Source organism: Octopus bimaculoides, chromosome 22 (genome assembly GCF_046866305.1).
Source record: "Octopus bimaculoides isolate indiv1 chromosome 22, ASM4686630v1, whole genome shotgun sequence".
Lineage (NCBI taxonomy): Eukaryota > Metazoa > Mollusca > Cephalopoda > Octopoda > Octopodidae > Octopus > Octopus bimaculoides.
Window position 1 is genome coordinate 1,451,757 of NC_142949.1, and position 24,519 is coordinate 1,476,275.

Sequence of the window (24,519 nt, forward strand, 5' to 3'; positions counted from 1 at the left end):
AAATCTAGGGTCCGCAGCCCACTAAAGGCTCATAAAAATAACACTGGAGTCCATCGATTGTGTTCAAAATTTTAAAGGGCTGCAGTGTAAAAGGTGTTTAGCTTAGTGGCTGGGACATTGCGCTCATACTCGTGAGATTGCGGTTTCGATTCGTGGAGCGAGCGATGCGTTGTGTTCTTGAGCAAAACACTTCATTTCACGTTTCTCTAGTTCACTCATTTGTGGTGCAGGATATAATACATATACGCCACGAAATCCGGGAAACGAGTCTTATGAGTATATGACCCCGGGAAGGCATTGTGATTTTTTACTGGCGGGGCTCCAGCATGGTCGCAGCCTTCGGGCTGAGAGAGAAAAAATATATATATAATATATATAATACTGAGCAGACAGCAAAACGTCAAGGGACTTTAAGGATAAAATCATTTAAATAAATGACAAGTTTGGGAAGCAATGCTGTAGACCAAACCATTAAAAAAAAACATCACTCGGCTAATAGGTTAAATAACTAATTGGCCAATTATACAATCCGTCAATCGTCAGATCTATTAGTCGGTTCATTAGCTACTTGGAAATGTTTGCCTTCTGCTATGGTTATTATCTATATTAACGAATTCTCACAATAATATTTGATTGCTATATTTTCAGGAGTCGATTCGCGAAGTCGAAGAAAAAGAGAAAGTGGAGAAAAAGTAAGTTAATGGAAGGTTGGTGTGGCTTTGTGAAAAACAAAAAAACAGTACACTAGGTGCCGGTATTTCTCTTTTCCCTACCCACTGCTTTTGGCGCTTGACATTTCTATAGAAAACCCATTTCTCGTCACCAGTCGCTGTTCGGTCCAAAAAAGGTTCATTCGTGAAATGTGACAGCAAAGAAGAGCACACACTCACTCTCTGTGCACGATTAAACTTGGAAAGTTTATGAGGAACTCATTGACCCAATTTGCTGACTTTTTCGATGACACGAAGGTGTCGATGAATGGTTGAATGACAAGATTCAAGCTTCCCTGCCAGTTCTCCACCAGTTACGATGATATTTTGTTCCTCCAGGGTTTGCAGGATGTCCTCGTCGAGCTCTACAGATCTTCCAGGACGTAACTCATCTTCTCAACTGTAGTTTCCGTTGCCTTTTTTGAACTCATAAAGCAAAATATACTGAATATGCTCCTTTGTCACTTTCATTATAGCTTTGAAAAATAACCGTTAAAATCGAACTGCCCTCTTCAAAACTTGCACCAAGAATAAGTACAAGGTAAAATTACAACCTGCTTTTATAGCAAGTTGATGCAGGTAATTTATCCTGTCCCCTTCCGACTTTTAGCGCATGCAATTGAAAAAACTGCATTATCTATGGGATCACCCAATATATATATATATATACACATATAGTATATTTTTCACCTAAATGTGGCTGACCCATATGAGACGATGCTACTGTGGTTTACAGCTCCAAGAAGACATCTCCTCCAGCGGGCTAAAGGCACACTGCGCCCGATCAGTATTTTCGAAGGGAAATCATCGTTCCCATCTCTAGACCCGGGTTCCCTTGGCAAATATTGATCGGGCACAGTGTGTCGTTAACCAGCTGGTGGAGATGTCTTCCAGGGGCTATAAGCTACAGTAGCATCGTCCCATATGGGTCAGCCACATTTAGGTGGCAAATATGCTTCACGATGTCCTGCTGCTACTGTCTACATCACTTTGCATATGTATATATATATATATATATATATATATATATATGAATGTATGTGTGTCTGTGTTTTCCCCCACCATCCCTTGACAACTGATGTTGGTGTGTTTACGTCCACGTAACTTAGTGGTGGTTCGGCAAAAGAGACCGATAGAATAAGTACTAAGCTTACAAAGAATAAGTCCCGGGGTTGATTTGGCCGACTAAAAGCGGGGCTCCAGCATGGTTGCAGTCAAATGACTGAAACAAGTAAAAGAAAAGAATATGGTTTTATATATACATACATATCCAATACATACAAATACAATATCTCTACATTCACTCTCTATTTCCGATCTTATCTAAACTAACTATTGCTTAACCATCTTCTCACACCGTCTCCGATGAAGGGATATAATAAATATCTTGGAAACAGCTGTAAGACCTTCTACTTATAAATGTTCTATAATGTAGTACACAGCCTTGGCTTTTTTTAAATCTCATTACGAAAAGTAAATCCTTATATACATACATATAGATATATATATATATACAAATACATATGTGTATATATATGCGTCTGTGTATACACACACACACACATATTGTTTGTATGTGTATGCAATTGTTTCATCAAATTCTTTTGTTGTATTTTTTTCTTTTTCTTTCAGGAAGCTGTTGATTTTTCTCCGATGCCTGGGTGTCATTTTCAGTCTCCTTCTTTACGGACTCAGTGGCTATCTCACTTACTACATCGTCACTACTTCGGAGAATAATCCAGACATTGAGAAATCCTATTTCGAAGCTAATGCGGTGAGCAGCTTTGGAAATAAAAAGATCATTTCGTTTTCTCTTCTTGGTTAGGAAACTCTTGAGTGAGTTCTTATGTTGCGTCGTAAAATGGTGTCTCTGTTTCTTTGTGTAGTGGCTATTGTTTTTTTTATTGCAGCAGCAGCAGTAGTAGTAGTAGTAGTAGTAGTAGTAGTGTCTTCGTAGAAATGAGTGTGTGTGTGTGTGTGCGTGTGTGTGTGTGTGCGCATGTGTTTATGTGGTTGGGTAAATGATGGGGATCATGTAAGAGAGAAAGAATGGCTACGAAAGAAAGAAAGAAAGAAAGAAAGAAAGAAAGAGGAGAATTATTCGCGGAAGAATCAGAAAGAGAGAGACGCCGTGGAAAATAAGGAAGGAACGAACGAACGAAAGGAGGGAGGAGGGAGGGAGGGAAGAAGGAAGGACAAAGAAAAAGATGATGATGATAATGATGATGATGATGATGAGGAGGAGGAGGAGTTAAAAGAAGAGCAGAAGGGGAGATGAAAAAGAAAGAATTAGTGAAAGAAATAAACGACAGAGGACATTACTTTTATGCAGTAATATATTAAATTTTACTTATTTCGTTGCAGACAACATGGGTCATAACGGTAATTTTCTTAGTTTTTCCAAATTTCTTTGACCTGATATCAAGAATGGAACAGTATCATCCACGTACAAACCTTAGAGCACAATTAGCAAGGTAATGATCTATTATTATTATTATTATTATTATTATTATTATTATTATCATTGTTCAGTAGTTTTATTTTTATAACGTGCTTTCACTTCACTACCGAGCGCAGCTCTGTGCGCCTTGGGTATGTGCTGTGGATTGCTGTGGTGCTCTTATGTTTACTGTATTGAAATTGTTTTGCGTAGGATGTGTGCAGTACCCAGTAGTGCAATTTTCTGTATGTTATATATATTTGTAAGTCCTGGTGTTTTTGTTATGTATTTGTCTGAATATTTTTTTTATTATACCTAAGGCACCAACTATGATAGGAATTGTTTCTGTTTTTAGATTCCACATTCGAGTTATCTCTATTTCCAGGTCTTTGTATTTTGAAAGTTTTTCCATTTCTTTTAGAGAAACGTTGTCATCTGCTGGTATTGATACATCAATTAGAAAGCATTTTTTTTCTTCATGATCTTTGACAACTATATCTGGTATTATTATTGTTATTATTATTATTATTATTATTATTATTATTATTATTATTATTATTATTATTATTATTATTATTATTACTACTATTACTACTATTACTATTAAGGTGGCGAGCTGGCAGAACCGTTAGCACGCTGGACGAAGTGCTTAGCGGTATTTCGTCGCCGCTACATTCTGAGTTCAAATTCCGCCGAGGTCGACTTTGCCTTTCATCCTTTCGGGGTCGAAAAATTAAGTACCAGTGAAACACTGGGGGCTGATGTAATCGACTAGTTCCCTCCTCCAAATCTCTGTTCGAATTAAACTCCGAACAGTGGTGGTGGTGGTGGTGGTGGTGGTGGTGGGAGGCTAAAACTGCAAGAATCAGCTGACAAATACGACATAAAAGGTTCTTTATAATTTGAAACACTTGAACGTTAGGAAAGAAAACTTTGAGAATCTTGCAAGAAACAGTTCAGACTGAAGGCGAGAGTGCTTTGTCTAACTTCAAACTTTCGAAACTCAGAGGAAATTTCATCAAGAGCACTAACGTGAAAATAGGCAAATAAGCTAACAAAACAACAGCCTTCTCGTAAACCATCATTGTCCACATTGTGATTTCTCAGCTAGATCACGTGATGATTTAATAGGTCGTGCTCATATCCGTATTGTTTTTGGTAACCTGGGGACTCACATGAAGAGTCACAAGGTGAAGTAAATGTATTGTAAACATTGATGAGTAGTAGCAATAGTATTGTGAGTGTGTTGTTGATTGTCTATCTCGTTGGATTTTTCTTCTATCTTCTTACTGAACATACGTCGTTTTTAATGAGAGAGTCTCTCTGTCCGCCACTACATTCCTCCATGGTACAAATTTAATTTGTCGGTACAAATTTAATTTGTGGTCCGTGGGAAGAGCCATTTTAACGATGCGTCCTGCCCTAACTCTTCGAAACGCCTGTGTTAGAATGGTGGCAGCTGAAGGAAAATGTTCTCTATGTGGCCGGTGTGTTTTCTGTACTCTGGTTATTGTTATTTTTTTGTCTATGTTTTGTTTGCAACGTCCTGTACCCAGATATGCACCTATATATACAGGTAGATGTAGGTATGCACATACTTGTACGTATATATGCATATACTCATTTATTATTTGTTTTATATATATATATATATATATATATATATATATATATATATATATATATATATATATATATATATATATATATATATATATATAGTAAGAATATTACAGTGTAGAAACTTGACTCCCGAACATAGGGGTGGGGGGATTATATAGAGATGACGCTTTGTTCACAATACAAAAAATAGCAACTTAGAAATGGAAAAATTCAAGAAAAACAAAAGAAGGAAAATGCACACAATTTATATATTGTTAATAAATTTTAAAGAATACAATATTATGATAATCACCCGTTTTCGCGTTTCGCTAATCAAGATACTGAAATTTGAAATTGGTGAAAATATTGCAACAATGAAATTCTTTACTCCGTGTGTGTGTGTGTGTGTGTGTGTGTGTGTGTGTGTGTGTGTGTGTGTGTGTGTATGTGTGTGTGTGTGTGTGTGTGTATGTGTGTGTGTGTGTGTGTGTGTGTGTGTGTGTGTGTGCGCGCGCGCGCATGTATATATATGTATATATATCTATTTATATTTGTTTATCTTACAGAGTATTCATTCTCAATTTCCTTAATCTGGCCTCTCTTCTTTATTCACTTTACCAGAAGGTAACTTAGTTACGATTCTCCTTATTGCACTGTAGTACACTGTAGCACATCACATCGCTATATTGTTATGTACCACAACCTATTGGGTTGTCTGGAAAGTCCTGAGCGTTTTTAAGCTAAATATTTTAACGTTTTTATTGAACACACCTGAAATGTAGCAGAGTTAAAACTTTGGTGTTGCTTGAAGTAGAAGTGCATCTCTTCTTTGTTTCTAACAAAAAGTAGATTTATCTTTCATTCTGGTTACTCTTTATTGACATTTTAAATGGATAATCAAAAATTTCATATTCACGTTGTAACGCTTTTCTTTTTTAAAAAAGGAGAAAATGTTAAGACTTGCAAAAACATTTGTGAAGTTTCTGGTGATGCTGCTGTAGGTGAAGCAACTGTTCGAAGGTGGTTTGCAAAATTTAGAGCTGGAGAGTTTAGCTTGGAAGATGACAGTCGTAGTAAAAGACCTTCAAAATTGGATGAAGATATTTTGAAGGCAAAAATCGAAGAAAACTCAAATATCACGACTGGAGAATTTTCAGAGGAGCTGGAAGTTTCTAAAAGTACGGCTTATGAACATCTAGTGAAGCTAGGATACGTTCCTCGCTATGAGGTGTGGGTACCTCGCAAATTCTCAGAAAAGAATTGTTTGGACCAGTATTAAGTTTATGATATGCTTTCAAAGCAGAATGAAAGCATGCCTTTTTTTAAACAACTTATGACTAGAGATGAAAAATGGATTGTGTATGAAAACGTAGTGCGAAGAAGGTCCTGGTGTTTGCGTAAGGATCCCCCAAAACATCAACCAAAGACGAATATCCATACTAAAAGAATCCATGCTTTGTGTTTGGTAGGATCATAAAGGCATTATTCATTATGAGCTTCTCTCACAAAGCCAGACCATTAATTCTGATGTGTATTATCGTCAGTTGGCTAATTTGAACCCACAAAAATCAAAGAACTGAGGCCGGAGATTGCCAACAGTAAAGGGGTATTGTTCCAACTAGACAATGCCCTCCCACATGTGTCTTTGGCTACCCGAACAAAGCTACATGAACTTGGCTGGGATCTCTTACCCCATCCACCATATTCTCCTGAGATTGCACCACCTGACTACCGCTTGCAAGGAAAAACATTTAACGATTTAGATGCAGTCAAAATGCATCTAGATAACATTTCTTCTTCAAAATCAGTAAAATTTTATGCTGATGGAATATTTAAATTGCCTGATAGATGGGCAAAAATCATTAATAATAATGGAAATTATTTCATTGAATAAAATTTATTGAAAGATCAATTATTTATATCCCTTTTTGCACGCTTAGAACTTTCCGGACAACCTAATAATTCACTATGCCGCACAGCACTGTTCCATTCTGTTGCTTTTGCTCTGCAAGTTTGAAATAGTTTGATATTTTGGTGGTTAATTTATACATCGTAAATAGGTGTCTCTAAGTCTGTTTCAGGGGCCCCTATGACAATTGACGAAAGCATGGTACATATCGGTATAAAGTCATCACTGAGTGTAAGTAATGGGTCTTACACCGTCCATCCATACATTCATCCACCAATACATACGTATATACACGTACATAAGTCTTGCTTCCCAGCCATATGATCTCAAGATCAGTTCCACTATACAGCAACGTGGGCAAGTGTCTTCCGCATTTCCTCGGGCTGACGGGTTGATCAAAGTCTTGTGAATGGATTGGAAGACGGAAACTGAAAGAAGCCTGTTGTCCGTTATCTCTCTGTGTATATATATATATATATATATATAACTATATATATATATATATATATATAACTATATATATATATATATATATATATATATATATATATATAACTATATATATATATATATATATATATATATATATATAACTATATATATATATATATATATATATATATATATATATATATATATATATTGATTCAGGTGAATATGGTACTTAAGTTTAGGCACCAGAATTTAGTACGGTATTATCCATACAATTTCAAAGTAAGGTGATTAAAATCAAAATAAGCAACAAGGATATCCAGAGGTAATGCAGTACGATCGTTATTGCTCTGCATTTTAAATTAATGTAATGATTACATTGTTCAATTAAATGGAGTTGCATGAAACGATCGTACTGCATTACCTCTGGATATCCTTGTTGCTTATTTTGATATATATATATATATATATACTTTATCTCTGAATTAAGGCTACCGTTGGTTTCATGTTAAGGTAGGAAAATATCCTAGTGTCTTAACAATTTTTCAAGCCGATCACATGGAAAAAGGTATTCACAACCAGTTTTCTCCATGTGATCGGCTTAAAAAAATTAACACACTAGGATATTTTCCTACCTTTCTTAACATGAAACCAATGGTAGCCTTAATTCACAAATAAAGAAATTATATATCCACCAATGCGGTGTCGAGTACTCAGTTCGTCGTTCGACATTTCCGTGTATGTATGTATATATATATATATATATATATATATATATATATATATATATAAAGTAGTTGTATGCTGTCAACTTAATGTGACAGTCCCATGAAGGGAATAATACTACTGTTATTTAGCCCTAGGAAGCAGCACCGCTTCCTGTCGGCCTTGACACATTTCCTGTGTCCTTATGTTTACAAGGGGGCGACAAGCACCTCCACCCTGGGTGGAGGTGCTTGTCTCAACAAATGGACGTTGATGAAGATGATGATGACGACGACGACGACATTGATGAAGATATATTGTTCTTTGTTGTACTATACGTCCATACAAGATGCCTTCTCCAGACGAATACCGCAATGTTGTGGCTTTCTGTTCGTATATCCAAGTTAAGTAAGATATGCAGATTGCTTTTCGGTACTAATACTGCTCCTGTCACTGATAACAAAGTTTTATCCAACCCACAAGGTATTTCCGGCGCCACTTAGCGATTAATCAGTTTTTTCTATATTAGTAAAAGGAACATTTGTAATGTAATGATAGAGGATAACTGCACCCAATGACACAAATAAGCAGAAAACGCGTGATCTAGCATATCTAGGATATGTCGCTTCAAACCGACAAGGAAATAAAAGCTAATGGCTCAGATATAATAGTCAAGGAATGGGGGGGGGGGGAAGTCCTACTTACTGATAGACAAAGGAAGTGGAGAAATTGTCAAAGTACAAGGTCCTTGAAATCAAAGTATTCAAAGTGTAGGGCCTGAAGGTAAAAACAATACCAATAATGATTGGAGCTTTGGGTATATGAATAGAAACGTAGAAGCTATACCTGGATCCTCAACACTCCACTTTATCCAAAAAAATAGCCCTGCTAGGAACGGCCCACATCCTACACAAGACACTATCAATCCAATAATAAAACCTAAACAAAACAACCCACAAATACAAGACACACTCTATACAGCATTTATCCAGTGAAATAAACTCCCACCAGCAAGCTAGGAAACCAAAGCGTTACACACTCAACACACAATACAAGCAGTAACACAACAAAAGACAGCACCACACCTCAAGGAAAGAAAGCTAAAACAATACTATACCGGTAAGAGCTTGCAGACTCCCAACAACAAAAGAATACACAATGCTACACACACCCCAGCAACACGGAGCTGTAGCACGTGATGCAGTAGAAATTTGCCTCAATCTACCAAATATTGAACAGTTATATAATAATAATAATAATAATAATAATAATAATAATAATAATAATAATAATAATAATAATAATAATATGAGCTACAGCAAATATTCTGCTCAATACCACAGATTTGCTTGTCAGTTGCTTGAATTTAACCAGTTGAGCATGTCCCTTAGTGGCTGACGATATGTGCATCTCTGATCATGAGCAGAAGTAGTGGGGGAGCATCACAGTCATGTGTTGAGAGGAATTCTTTGGGGTTTGGATAATTCACCTCTAGAAACATGGGTGTTTCATTCAACATCCTTAAACAACCCTTATTCAGGGACCTTTTAAGCAGGATGGGCTACTCCACCTGAAGAAAATTCTAACTGGGCCCCACCCGCAAGATCATGCACTGTTTATCTTGATATGAGATCACCATGTTGTGCACATATGGTTGTGACGCATGTGCCTGGTATGCTCTTATCAGACGGTGCAGTGAGAGAGCTGTGCATGCCACCAAAGTGACATTGGGGTACAATTATACGAAGTCATATATACCCATCATGTATGTATGTATGTATGTATGTGTATGTGTGTGTGTGTGTGTGTGTGTGTGTGTGTGTGTGTGTGTGTGTGTGTAATTTTCGTCTCCGTTCAGATTCCTTCAGGAGTATATTTACACTCATGAACTTGAAGCGACTGACTATTAACACATCACCAGCATCTCCCTCCATATCGATATAGTTATGCCGAAAGTCTCCCTCAGAATGCACCCTACTCTCTGTGACATGTGGCAATGCGAATGCATTGGCTACATGTGAATGTTGGAGTCGGTCATGGTTGCTGCTGTCTGGCCTTCCGTTACCGTTGTCTCTGCTCCTTTTTTCTCTTTCAAACAATATCACGTTATTGTTTATGGTTTTGTCGGTAGTCGGGATGGTTGGTTACGCTCGTCTCACAAGCCTACCTAAATACAAGTATTTAGCTAGGTATGTACGACTACATTTTGCGAAGAGTATTCGAGGGAACTTAATTATCAGTATATTACTCTCTTCAAACCAATTAAAAGATTTTTTGTCTTTCTGCTCATGACAGATCAAATGCCAACACAAGAGATGAAAAGAAATTCAGTCTTCGTCATCAAATGTGCGAGTCACAACGATTTAGAACTTTCCAAATTTCTAAACGTAGCAAAAACGTTTACACAAAAGGTTCAAGTGCAAGACATGTCAGTGACTCCGGTGCCGCATTGAAACAGTCATCAAAGATGAATGGGAATTCATAGAATAACAGCTTATGTTACAATGTGTGCGTGCGTGTGTGTGTGTGTGTGTGTGTGTGTGTGTGTGTGTGTGTGTGTGTGTGTGCGTCGGTAGAGGTTATCGAGAACGCGTGAAATGTACAGGTGTGTAAGCAGATAGGCAGGTAAGAATATCTTTACATGAGTGAGTCGTGTGAATGGAAACAAACTTTTGTCTATCTAAATAGGTGCCTCCTGTATTAATGCTTGGACATGCCCGAGTAAACCTGCAAATACTCTCTCTCTCTCTCACACACACACACACAGACACACACTCATATATATATATATATATATATATATATATATATATATATATATATATATATATATATATATATATATATATATATATATATACATATTTGTGTGTGTATATATATAAGAAGTTTGAAAACGCCAATATATTAAAAAAAATGAATTTTAATTTAGAATTTTGTCAGAGATATTTTTAACGTCTCTCTCTCACACACACACACACACACTATCGGAAAAATCGGCAGTGATCAAACGAGGAGACGCTGTTGTTTGTCTACACGGCGTTACTATCACTATCTGAAGTTGATGGTTTGAGGTATGTAGTGTGCGTATGTGTGTATGTGTGTGGTTAGATGCAGAGAAACATATACGAGCTTTGTCCTTCCTCTTTATATATATATATATGTTCTTTCTATCTCCCACATTACAGCTTCTAATTTGTTAGTTTTTCAAGTGCATTTATCATTATACTTTCTGCTTACTTTATTATTATTATTTTTCTATTGTTACATGACGTGCAAAAACAGTAAACCGGATTTCAATGAATGTGGTCACGCCGCTCGACAGCTTTCAACTTCGTAATGCAAAAAGTAGCAAACACTGAAGTTGAAGACCTACAAAGCTGTCGCTTCTTATCGGAGTGGAGCGACTCTATGCAATCAGCAGCTCCTTTCTGTGTCTATCGTTCGGCCTAATTAGTTTCTTCAACGATCCATAATATACAATGGAGAGTTCGTGGGAAGTGTATTGCGGTTGATAACTGAAAGCAATTAATATTAAGGCTGTGAGAAGGCAGAATCATTAGCACGCCGAGGCATTTTGTCTGTCTTTACATTCTGAGTTCAAATTTCACCGAAGCCGACTTTGCCTTTCATCCTTTTCTGGGTCGATAAAATGAGTACCAGTTGAACACTTGGGGGTTTATCTAATCGACCTCTCCCTCCCTCCAACTTGCTGGCCTTGTGCCAAAACTTGAAAACAATATGGAGGGAAATGTAAGTTTTCGAGGAAAATCTCAACAAGTCGAAACATTAGACCAAGTTTCAAGACAAACCTCTCGAATATTCTGAAATGCTTCATCAGTAATGTTCTGAAAGGGGGCGGGGATCGAACCAAATCTCGATAAACCTAAAATCTAAGGATTTGTGAGGTTCCTTCAATGTCGGATTTGTCTCGTTTAGTCCAATCAGCCGGTATTGATCGAGTCAAGTTCTACCTTACATACCAGCAACAACAAGTCACAGACTCACCCTCCTTATCCAAAGCTACCAAGTAGCTTTTTTCGGTGATGGACTATATGCTTCCCAACACGTTGCTATACCAGTAATTTCAAACCCAATCAAAGCTTTGCAGAATGTTCCATAGCTTTCCCTTTGTACTTTCCCAAATAACTCCTTATATTAAACTCTACAATTTCCCTCTATTTAACCCTATCATATTGTCTCTGATGAAGGGATATCTGTCACATCCTTGAAACAGCTGAAAGACTACTTTTCTCTCCATAAATGTTCTAGAAATTTCACACTGCCTTAGCTTTGTTGTCTCATTTTATTTAACACACACACACACACACACACACACACACACACACACACACACACACACACACACACACACACACACACACACACACACAGAGTTTGCTTGCAGTGATCCTACCAGCGCCGGCTTCTGCATTGCACCATTAGCTTCTGGTATTTAGCAAGCTTTCTTTCAAGAACCTCCACTACGCGTTCGCTCCAAGGCGTAATCAATTCCCTTATGATTACCTCTATGATGGAATCTAAAAAAGACGGCATAGATGGCGGGGTATGTGGTTAGTATGATGTACTCAGAGATTTTTAGTTGTTGGGAGTCTTGTTAATTAATGCTTGCACATGTCAGAGATAATATTAACCACCGATACAGCAAGATAAATTTTCATTCAAGTGTATATATCTTATCTTTAACTTAAGTAATTGTTGTGACAGCAACTTCATTCATGTTGGGGCACCTCCCTGATAGGCTTAGTCGAACAAATCGGGGCTAGTACTTATCTTTAAACCTGCTATTTATTCAATCGACTCTTTGGCCAAAGAGCTATTTACGGAGAGGTAAAAAAAACCAACACAAAATAAACACACACACATATATGCAATAACTGTTAACAACGGAATCAGTATCAATACCGAATGACAATCTTTATATCCTACTAAACGTGGATGGATTATTAGAACGCCGATTACTGTGGTATTTGCCCTGAGATATCACCGTACGAGTACCCAAGAGAAAAGACACCTAATGATGATCAGAGACTAAATCCATTTAAACAGTGTGGATATAAATAATCTTTTCTACTCAAGGCACAAAGCCAAAATTTTGGGAAATGGGAGCAGTCCATTAGATCGACACCAGTACGCAACTGGTACTTAATTTATCGACCCCGAAAGGATGAAAGGCAAAGTCGACCTCGGCGGAATTTGAACTCAGAACGTAAAGATGACGAAATACCGCTGAGCATTTCGCCCGGCGTGCTAACGTTTCCGCCAGCATGCCGCCTTAGTGTGGCTATAAATAATGTAAAAGCAATGTCATCTCTAAATATTAAATTAATAATCCAAAGTTATATTTGAATAAAGTGGAGACGCAATGGCTCAGTGGTTAGGGCAGCGGACTCGCGGTCGTACGATCGCAGTTTCGATTCTCAGACCGGGCGTTGTGAGTGTTTATTGAGCGAAAACACCTAAAGTTCCACAAAACTCCGGCAGGGGATGGTGGCGAACCCTGCTGTAATCTTTCACCACATCTTTCTCTCACTCTTACTTCCTGTTTCTGTTGTGCCTGTAATTCAAAAGGGTCAGCCTTGTCATACTCTGTGTCACGCTGAATCTCCCCGAGAACCACGTTAAAGGTACACGTGTCTGTGGAGTGCTTAGCCACTTGCACGTTAATTTCACGAGCAGGCTGTTCCGCTGATCCGATCAACTGGAACCCTCGTCGTCGTAACCGACGGAGTGCCAACCATATATTTGAATATATTACATTTTTTATTTGGTGTTTCTATTTTATTTATTTTTGTAAGGCAAAACAATCCACCCTTGTATAGGGTAGGTTATTGTGTAAAGTATGCTGGGGATCTCGTTAGCAACAAGGCGGCGATATGGCAGAAGCATTAGAGCATCGGACAATAAATCATGAAATGATTCTGGTTTCTTGCTTTCAGAGTTCAATTCCCATTGAGGTCAACAATGTCTTCCATTTTTTCGTAGACTGACCAAATCATTGAAACGCCCAACAATCTGTCGGTCTTGCAGCATTTATCTCTAGGTGGCAGCCCCACTATCTGTCACCTTGGATGAGTTTAACGGAATTCACAGGGTTGCAAATATTTGAACTAGATTTTCGGTTTGAAGGGGATTTCCATCTTCCACCCCTCACTCCCTCCTCTCTGTCTCTCTTGCTTTCTCTCATCCTTTCATTAGTCTCCGAGGCTCATGGACATTCTCTTTCTTACTGATTCAGCAATCAGCCAAGCCCTCTTTGGTCTATTTTTGTATTTACTGCTTGCCGATGCAGATCGTTATAACATTTTTCGTATTCTTCCGTAGATACTGACGTCAATTGACTGCCAACCAAAGAGCCAGGCGGTATCTGGTAATTCCTCTTCGTCCAAAGATGGTGCTGCAACCACCAGAAACACTTCGGTTCAATCGAGTCAGAATTGCACACAAGGTTTGAAATGTTGGGAAAATTACGTTGGCCAGGTTAGTCATGGAAAATCCTGAAACACACACACACACATGTACCCGTCGCGCACATTTGAGATTTAGGGTAATCGCTTTGTTTACAAGCACATCCGTTTACTAATACTATACTTACCTACTCCATTGACTCAATCATGTTTCTCTCCTTCACTTTCACTGAATCAGTATCTATCTATCTTATCTATCTATGTGTCTGTCTGTCTGTCTCTATCTATCTATCTATCTATCTATCTATCTATCCTCACGTACGCACACGCACACACAAATACATATTGAAATGAGGTTGTTTTGGTGAAGCATCGTCTGGTATAACTTTAATGAGATTTGTCCCTTTTCCTTTTGTAGTTTCCTTTGTATCTTCTCGCATTGTCCTGGCCTTACACAGCAAATCTCCTTAAATATATGTATGTATTGTAATTGAAATCTCTTCTTCTGCCAGTAACAAAATCTACCCGGTATGTAAGTCTGCTCCATTAGTATAAGCATTTTCTTAAAACTATTCAATGCAAAACTCAAGAAATTGCGTGAAATTTCAGTTTCACGAAAGGAATTCAATCTAAACGGACTGTGTATGTGTGTGTGTGTGTGTGTGTGTGTGTGTGTGTGTGTGTGTGTGTGTGTGTGTGTGTGTGTGTGTGTGTGTTGCTTTACCTTGGGTCCTCAACTCCTTGACTGGATCCTAGGGACACCGCCGTGATATATGGCGTGTCTTAAGTACCTTTAGACCTGACGGAGCCTATACCCTAACAACTCTGCAACCGATTTCTTCTAGACAAAAATAAATCAATTTGTTTCACTGCTACAATTATTTATTCTCTGTGCGTTTAAGACTTCCTATCAACATGGTGAACAATCGAAACCAAGAACAAAGGTATAAGCAGCTTGAAGAAAACAATGCGTGAAACGTTGCAAACAAAAAACAAAACAAAACAAAAACTTAAAGAAAATGGGATGTTTGAAGCGAACTATCAACAGCAAGAAACATTAAAACAGTGACAACAAAACACGGAGGACATAAAATGCGTGAAGCCAGCAAGAATCTTAGCCTGGACTGAAACAATATCTTCCAGTAAAGTAAGGCAGCGAGCTGACAGAAATGTTAGCACGGCGGGCAAAATGTTCAGCGGTATTTCGTCTGCCGTTACGTTCTGAGTTCAAATTCCGCTGAGGTCGACTTTGCCTTTCATCCTTTCGGGGTCGATCAATTAAGTACCAGTTACGCACTGGGGTCGATGTAATCGACTTAATCCGTTCGTCTGTTCTTGTTTGTTCCTTCTATGTTTAGCCCCTTTGGGCAATAACGAAATAGGTATTTCGTCTGTCTTTACGTTCTGACTTCAAATTCCGTCGAGGTCGACTTTGTCATTCACACTTTCGGGGTCGATAAATTAAGTACCAGTTGCGTACTGGGGTCGATCTAATTAACATGACCCCCTCCCCCAAAATTTCGGGCTTTGTGCCTGGAGTAGAAAAGAATATCTTCCAGTAAAGTATACAAGACATTCTCCGTTCCAAAAGAGCTTCATTATTAACCGAAAACGAAATGCTTAGCGGCATTTCGTCCGTCATTACGTCCTAAGTTCAAATTCCGCCGAGATCCATTTTGCCTTTCATCCTTTCGGGGTCAATAAAATAAGTATCAGTTGTAGTACTGGGTCGATGTAATCGACTTAACCTTCCTTCAAAATTGCTGGCCTTGAGCCAAAATTTTAAATCATTATTAACCTCAAAACAATTAGGTCAGGAAGTTGTTACCTTTGCTCCAATTTATAGTTATGAATCTGACAGATTCTCTTCATTGATTCCTTGTCAGAACTGTAGACCGGCATTGGAGTGAAAACAGTGGGAAGGGGTGACAGCTGAATGTGTTCTTCCATCTGAGAGTTTTGTCAACGCCTCCACAGCCTTTAAGAATGCTGTTAAGAGGCAAAAACTTCTGACTCCAAGAACTTCATTGAAAACATTCTGGTCCAGAACAGTGTATTCCAAATGATATCTTTGGAACTAATATTATAAAAAGATTCAGGCCTTCTGCTAAAGTCACAAGACAAGTGCATCACAAATCTGGTTCTACGATTCCTTTTCCAAATAAAAACACCAATTTCTGGTAACGCTGGATATCTCAATGATTATATTTAATTCATTTATTATTTTTTTTCACAGGAGGTTATAAAACTGACAGAGCTCGACTTAGCAATGACAATTATCCTAATATTAATACAAGATTTCCTGCGAGGACTTTGGGTGAGGTTCTGTAACAAGTGCTGGTGTTGGAATTTGGAAAAAACTTTCGTAAGTTTCTTTTTTTTATTCCTCACTTATAAACTTTCTTCTTCTTCTTCCTCATCTTCTTCCACTGCCCCCCTCCTTCATGAGGACCTTAGGCATGTGTGTATGTACGTTCATTTTTTTATAAGCTTAGTCTGAAAAAATAGTACAACACCCACCCATGCTTGTGTTCGGGTAAGCGGGCAAGATCTCGGTATCCACAGACACCTTGTTTGGTAAAGGCAACAAAAAATGAATGGTGGCGTTGAACCAGGCGACGAGTTAAGTCTATTACCTAAGAACTGGTATAGTTCAACCAACGGACCTCTTCACAGTTCCTCTCTATCAAATTTCATAAAACATTGGTCAATCCCGAAGCCATAATAGGAGGAAAATGCCCAAGTTACTGGACAGTATAATTGTATCTGGAGTTGCAAGTATTTTTTGTGCCCTTTTTTCTTCAACATGAAGATTTAAATAAACTTACAGCAATGCTTACCCTTTATTTTAGTTTAAATTTTAAAATATTTAGGGGGATAATTTTACCAATTAAAATATATTGGATGAGTCAGTTTTTTTTAAAACTTGCCTTCGCTAGTGAAAATTTACAGAGGGGAATGTCCACATCTGTCGCAAACTTGATGTCCAACGAGCCCGAGCCGGAACAAACAACTACGACCGCAGAGGTTGCATGAGAAGATAAGCAGTTCGAGGTTGGTTGTCATGTCCTTATTTTCCCTCCTTTTTCTCTTGTCTGCAGGGATGGTCTCGTGGGCGCCTTCAAAGGAGGCTGTTAACTGGAGGACAGTAAAATGCCAGGCTTCACGTCAGACGCAAGGACAGATTACCAGTGGTGATCAGAGTGACAGGCGCCAAGAGATTTCTTTAAGGAATTCTTCTACCTTTTCTTTGATGTTCCTCTGTGGCGGTGACCAAAGGCGTCAATGATCCACTCATAGCTGTTTCGACTTATGCTAAATTTATGAAAGCACCAACGCACGTTTGCACTCAAACTAATAGCAAACATGAAATGTTTTATCTTTCTAGCCAGAATATCCAGAATTTAAGACAGCCGAGAACATTCTGCACCTGATTAATAACCAAGGTATGATATGGTAAGTTAATTAAATTAATCCAACATATTTAATGCAAGAAGCACTCAAAACCTAAATTTTAGTAATCATGCATTGAAGAAAATACAAATTCGGGTTTCCTGGCCAAAAAGAATCGTTCACATCATAAGAATAACACATTAGCTGGTGTGAATAGAATACAATTGTTTAGAGAATAAATAATTTAAAAGTACCGCGGTATTAGTTCCGGTTCTTTATCTTCTAAGTTCAAATATCACCGAGGTCAGCTTTAATTTAATCCCTCCGATTCTGAAACAATTAATCCTAGGGTTAAGGTTAAAGCAAATAAAACGAAGAATCGTTTGTTTATGTAGTCGGCACTTAATGTATATCGGCTGAATGGACGTCAGTGATTGGTTGAAATTATCGAAATAAGACAATTTTTTACATGAAATAAATTCGAATACAAAAATATTTTTCTATTCTATAACACAAAATAGATAAGTATACGAAGTTTGAAAGTCTTTCGGTACCAAAAACACTACGTAAAACATTAATGAAAAATGTGGCCCCCGTTTTAAAAAAGATCCGTCAACTGTATTAATGAATTCCTAATGTCTTAAAATTGCTTGCTTTACACCTATAACAGAAAACTTTGTTGTTGCTGATATCATTTTCATATACACTCAACAGATTATACTGTTGGAAAAGAAAAGACTTCTAGCGTCACTGGGATCGATGTAATCGACTAGTCCCCTCCCCTCAAATTTCAGGCTTTGTGCCTATAGTAGAAAGGATTATTATTATTATTATTATTATTATTATTATTATCAAAGCACCACTGGCGTAAGAGAATACAAATAAGGGACAGGGCAAATACTAACCCGGACAAATCAGTGGACTTGCAGTTCAACACCTGGAAAGAAAGATCTATGCTGTCAGACAGCGTCTTAGGGTGCTGTACAATTGGACTGGTTAAATCGGAAGGTTCTAACTTGGTCTGGAACGCCAGATAGATAGGAACTCTAACAAGGTTGCAAACAATGTGGCCAGTCTCACCTAGAAAGAGGCTCAAAGAAGCTGTCGCTGAAATTTGAGCACAGTAATGTACACATACATCAACTCTGTCGAATCTTGCCATTGTTTTCGTTTTAGATTGGAGCATCTGTTCTTTCACTTTTTATAGAAGAGACCTATATGTAAGGAGACCTATATGTAAGGTGATCTTGGACGGCAGGTTCTGTATGATGCGGCTGTCGATGCACAAATATCGTTAAGACTGCGCTATCTGCAGAGGTTTCGAGATGATGAGCATGTGTAGTCAAACCCGTGTTAAGCAGCTTGTCTTATTGATGGTGATGCAATTCTGAGTTAAACGAAGGCCAAGGTTTGGTACCTGGCATTTGGAATGTTATCAGGCACTTACAACCTTATACAAGTCGAGCAGTGTGGTACACGTGTCAGTAAAATATTCAACTGTTAATTTCTCATTTTGGAACTGAGTTGATCGAAAAACCGAATGTTCTTCGTCGAGACCGACCGAAGATCCACCGTTTACCCATCCATTATCTATCTATTACAGTTTGGTGGTTTCCTTTCTGTAAATTCTTTGTACATTTCTTTCTTTACAGGTTAGGATGGTTTTTCTCGCCTGGTTTGTGCTTAATGAACCTTGTTAAACTCATCATTCTGGCTTATATTCGATTTTGGTCAGTTCTTGTCTGCAATGTTCCGGAAAAAAGAATATTCCGAGCATCCCGCTCCAATAACTTCTACTATGTGCTCCTTCTGTTCATGTTGCTTATCTGTTGCATTCCTCCAATGTTGGCCGTTTTCAACAGCCATTCCCACGACTGTGGGCCTTTCAGGTAAGATAGCCTTCTTTAAGCAGAAACTTTTTCAGAGAATTAAAACCATTTATTCATGCTTACATACATACGTACCTTCCTTCCTTCCTTCCATCCTTCCTTCCTTCCTTCCTTCCATCCTTCCATCCTTCCTTCCATCCTACATACATTCAGTCACGTGTGTGTGTGTGTGTGTGTGTGCATGTCATATTCTTTTACTTGTTTCAGTCATTTGACTGCGGCCATGTTAAATCTTTATAATTAAATAACGAAATTTTACAAACTTGCATAGATAATGATTTTTTTAAAACCTTGTGCCAATTTTTTTTTTGTTAATGATATTAACTGTTGTTAATTAGAACTAATTTAATTGAATTAATCATTGAGTAATCACAGTTAGAATATGAAATCATTATTTAAATATAAATTATATTAAAAATGTAACGTGTGAAAAGAATAATAATCTGAAATTTTGAGAGCAGCTTCTTCAGATTGTGGTACCCTTGGCGGTAATTTGTTTGGCTCATACCGGATCTTTTCAATCTGACCGACAGATTTTTTTATTAATTTTTTTAAAAACTGAACACTTTGATACTGCGGATACTGGTAGAATGTGTCACATAGAACAGGGTTTACTCTTAACGTTTTTGACAAAATTTTGTATTTTAGAAGTTATTTCGTGTTAAAGTTGTCGTATTTGGGTAATTTTAACCAATCAATGATGTGTATTCAGCTGAAGAAAATTACTGTTGCTGTTTGCGAACAACTTCTGGGTCCGCCCCCACCAAACAAAACCCTTCTTTGATAACCAGACATATTTTTATAGCAACATAGGTTTGCTGTATCCTGATACAGACCAACGACGGAGCCTGTATGTGGTTGCATGACCTGCTAGAAAAAGTAGCCAAACTTTTTTTTAATATACAGAATAGAAAAACCTCTCTCCTGTGATATACACGTAGAGTCCATTATGTCTGGGTAGAAAGACGGAATGGTCACAGTTGGGACGTCTTTGATCATATCTGTTCAATCAAATCCAACTCGGGACTAAACAACAAGTGTCGAAGGGAACGAGACAAGGGAACGAGACGAGGCAACGAGAGAGCCTTTACCTGGTCGCTCGAGTTGCTAGAAAGAGCAACCAAATCTTCCTGACAAAAAAGAAAAATGAAATTTCCATCTTCAAGAAAAAAAAAAAAACAACTTTTCTTTAACTTTAGCTGCTTCATCATTCAGTGAAGAATATTGTTTTAACCATAGGGTAGCTCTGATTGTAATGGATCTGTGAGAAAAGGCGTTCCGGCCATGACCATTTTGTCGTATTTTTTTCTAGAAGTAATGAATTCCTAAGCGAACATTATAAAAATAAAAAAAAACCTAAATTACTAACGTTGCAAGGGAGATAACTCTAGGGAGAGTTTGTTTTTTTTGCAAAATTTTCCTTTGCTATTTTGACCATCGACACCCATAAAGGAAGCATTTAGCAAAGAAAAACTTAAATTCTCAGATACAAGACGAAGCTGACAATGACCATCAAAGTATTATATAATTTAGGTCATCCTAATTATCAATATTTAGGAACACGCTTCATATATTTATTCTACCGTTTTGAAAGAGTAGTGTGAAGATTTTAGAGAAAAATAAGGAAATGCAAAATATGAATAAACTAGGCTGCAAACATCTTTCTACTTATAATAACTTTGATATAAAGTTACCTTACGGAAATATAATATCAATAATAATTGTTTCTAATGCAAGCACAAAGCCAAAGGGGCCCTGTTTAATTCCTTTCGACCACTTGAAGTTTTCCAAATCAGATTAAGGTGTTGGTGTATCTCAGGTAACGTGGTCCTGGTTTCATATCGAAAGAAAGATAATAGGGTAATGTCATTAGTAGGAGAGATTAGGAAGGTGAAGGAAGAAGAGGATGAAATATGGTAACTGAGTAGATCAAGGGAAGCTAAGAGAAGTAAAAGAAGTTAAAAGTACTTAAAGAACAAGACAAGAGAAGGTGAAAGAGTAAAGAAATTGCAAAAATGAAGAAGTGATTTTTTTTTTTTTTTAAAGAGAAGCTTAATAAACTTCACAAACTTCAAAAAATACTCGAAGAAAAAATTTCTGAAACAATTCATAAAATCTCAAAAATTCTCAAAGAATCTTGAGAATTCTTGAAGGCTTCCGAGTCATGAAATATAAAGTTCTAAGGTTTTAAAGATTTTAGAGATTATAGAGATTTAAAGTTTATAAAGATAGATGGGTAAATAGAAAGATAGATAGATAGGTTTTAGGTCTTAAAGTAAAGATTTCAAGTTTATAAAAGTAGAGAGAGATAGATAGACACTGCTACCTTTATTGTAACATCTGCCTGTTTTGTCTCCTTGGCTTCAATTTCTGTTTCTATTCCCCTGCCTACTGCTGCTCTTCTTCTTCTTCTTCTTCTCACATCATGGCTTGTGGTGCTTTCCTTTGGACATTTCTTTCTGCCCTTCTGTTCTGGTTCTGTGGGCAGTGAAACCATTAGTGGCTCGTTGAACCAAAATCGTAGCACTTCGGCCTTCTGCCCTCCATGTTCACCTTTAGTTCCACTCCATTTGAGAGGGAAATCAGGTCTGGGACTTTCTCTAACCGCTCTGGCTTCACACGGAGAAGAACCTCCAAGGTAGTTCCAACCCAATTCTCCCTCCGTGATCTTTTAACATCCAGGAGATTCTGCCCACCATCCGTACAAATATATGCGAGAATCCACCATAAATCCAAGCCTGGTGAATTCATACTGCCCTTCTTCTCATGTACATACATATATATATATATATATATATATATATATCTCATCATCATCATCATCATCATCGTTTAACGTCCGCTTTCCATGCTAGCATGGGTTGGACGATTTGACTGAGGACTGGTGAAACCGGATGGCAACACCAGGCTCCAATCTAATTTGGCAGAGTTTCTACAGCTGGATGCCCTTCCTAACGCCAACCACTCAGAGAGTGTAGTGGGTGATTTTACGTGTCACCCGCACAAAAACGGCCACGCTCGAAATGGTGTCTTTTATGTGCCACCCGCACAAGCCAGTCCAGGGGCACTGGCAACGATCTCACTCGAAAATCCTATGGGAGCCAGTCAGGCGGTACTGGCAACGGCCACGCTCAAAATGGTGCATCTCATGTGCCACCCGCACAAGAGCCAGTCCAGGGGCACTGGCAACGATCTTACTTGGCTTGCCGGGTCTTCTCACGCACAGCACATTTCCAAAGGTCTCGGTCAGTAGTCATCGCCTCGGTGAGGCCCAATGTTCGAAGGTCTTGCCTCACCACCTCAGCCCAGGTCTTCCTGGGCCTACCTCTTCCACGGGTTCCCTCAACTGTTAGAGTGTGGCACTTTTTCACGCAGCTATCCTCATCCATTCTCACCACATGTCCATACCAGCGCAATCGTCTCTTGCACACCACAACTGATGCTTCTAATGTTCAGCTTTTCTCTCAAGATACTTACACTCTGACGGGTATTCACATTGACATTACACATCCAACGGAGCATATATATATACATATATATATAACACGTGTACCACAGAATCCTTTGTGTTTTGTTTTTATTTTTACATTTACAATTTATATATATACATATATATATACACACACACACATATATATATATACACATACACACACACACACACACACACACACACACACACACACACACACACACACACACACACACACACATATATATATATATATATATATATATATATACATATATATATATATATAATTAACATAATATGGTAAAAATTCGATATTAATTAATATCAATTTAATACCAGGAAACTAGCACATTAAAAGAATCAGAAGGTTAAGCAAAACATTCAAACACTGAGATTTGAAATATAATATATATATATATATATATATATATATATATATATATATATATATATACAGAGAGAGAAGGAAAGAAAGACAGAGGCAGAGAGACAGACAACTTGTAAATCAATCACGATAAAAACCTAATCTTGTCATACCATTTATCTGTTTGACCAATTTAGGAGCCAGGAAGATGTAATGGATGTCCTCGAGAAGCAATCAGCCTTTTTTGCATTCATCATGAAATATGCTAAAAACCCAGCAACATCCTTCATATTACTCGGTGCTCTCAGGTATTATCTCTTCCAACTCATTCAAACTGGGTTTTTTTTTTATCTGTTTTATTACTTCATCGTTTTTATTATTTTCAATCGTATTTTCTTCGAATGTTGTTGAGGAACAGCCAACATGCCAACACTGACTGAGTAGACCTGCAATCAAAAACACCCCAGCCATGCCTATCCTGGCTTATTTTATATAGCTGTATATGTCAGTGTGTTGAGTTATGTCTCTTTATATTTAAAAAAAAAAAAGTGGTTTAACTTAGACATTCAATAAAAGGAGATTGATAAAATAAGTACCAGACAGAAATAAATACTGGAGACAATATGATCAACTAAAAACCTTTGGTGCCCCAGGATGGTTGTGATCCAATGACACAGTTAAAACAAAGAAAATAATAGTGTGTTCTTTTGAAATTGATAGGGTATAAGTTGAAGAAATTTGGCTGCCATTTCTAGTCAATCAAGCAACCACATATAGTCCTTCTCCAGACTCACATTTGTTGAATGTTTAGTTTACAGAGGAACTCCATGATTAAAACCCAACTCAACATCACCTTTGCTGGATGTTGGGTATCTACTAATCAAAGAAGGAGTGATGGTCACTAACTTCATGTCTTTTATTGATTCCTGTCTTTAATTATTTCACACTTTATGCTTCTCATCATCCAGAACATTGACAAAACCTTCCACACACCAATTCTTTAATTCTCTCATTCTACATTATACTGCTTTCTGTTACTTCTCATTTTCTGTTTATTTCAATAACTTTCTTTTATCTTTTGTCTTTATTTTTTTTCAATCATTAAGCAGTGGCCATGCTGGAGTACTGCCCCAATGGAATTTAGTCAGATGAATTGACTCCAGAACTCTTTT

General features: G+C 37.6%; 1 protein-coding gene across 1 annotated transcript in view; it reads left to right on the forward strand.

The window, feature by feature from the left end:
* The window catches only part of LOC106867757 (uncharacterized), a 74,733-nt gene that overhangs the window by 37,937 nt on the left and 12,277 nt on the right, over window positions 1–24,519 (forward strand). The window contains exons 10-18 of the mRNA XM_089339841.1: window positions 649–692; window positions 2,343–2,484; window positions 3,075–3,184; window positions 5,319–5,376; window positions 14,144–14,299; window positions 16,463–16,591; window positions 17,615–17,682; window positions 19,272–19,508; window positions 23,545–23,655. Coding sequence (XP_089195967.1) covers window positions 649–692; window positions 2,343–2,484; window positions 3,075–3,184; window positions 5,319–5,376; window positions 14,144–14,299; window positions 16,463–16,591; window positions 17,615–17,682; window positions 19,272–19,508; window positions 23,545–23,655 — 1,055 coding nt within the window. The remainder of the gene's footprint in view (window positions 1–648; window positions 693–2,342; window positions 2,485–3,074; window positions 3,185–5,318; window positions 5,377–14,143; window positions 14,300–16,462; window positions 16,592–17,614; window positions 17,683–19,271; window positions 19,509–23,544; window positions 23,656–24,519) is intronic.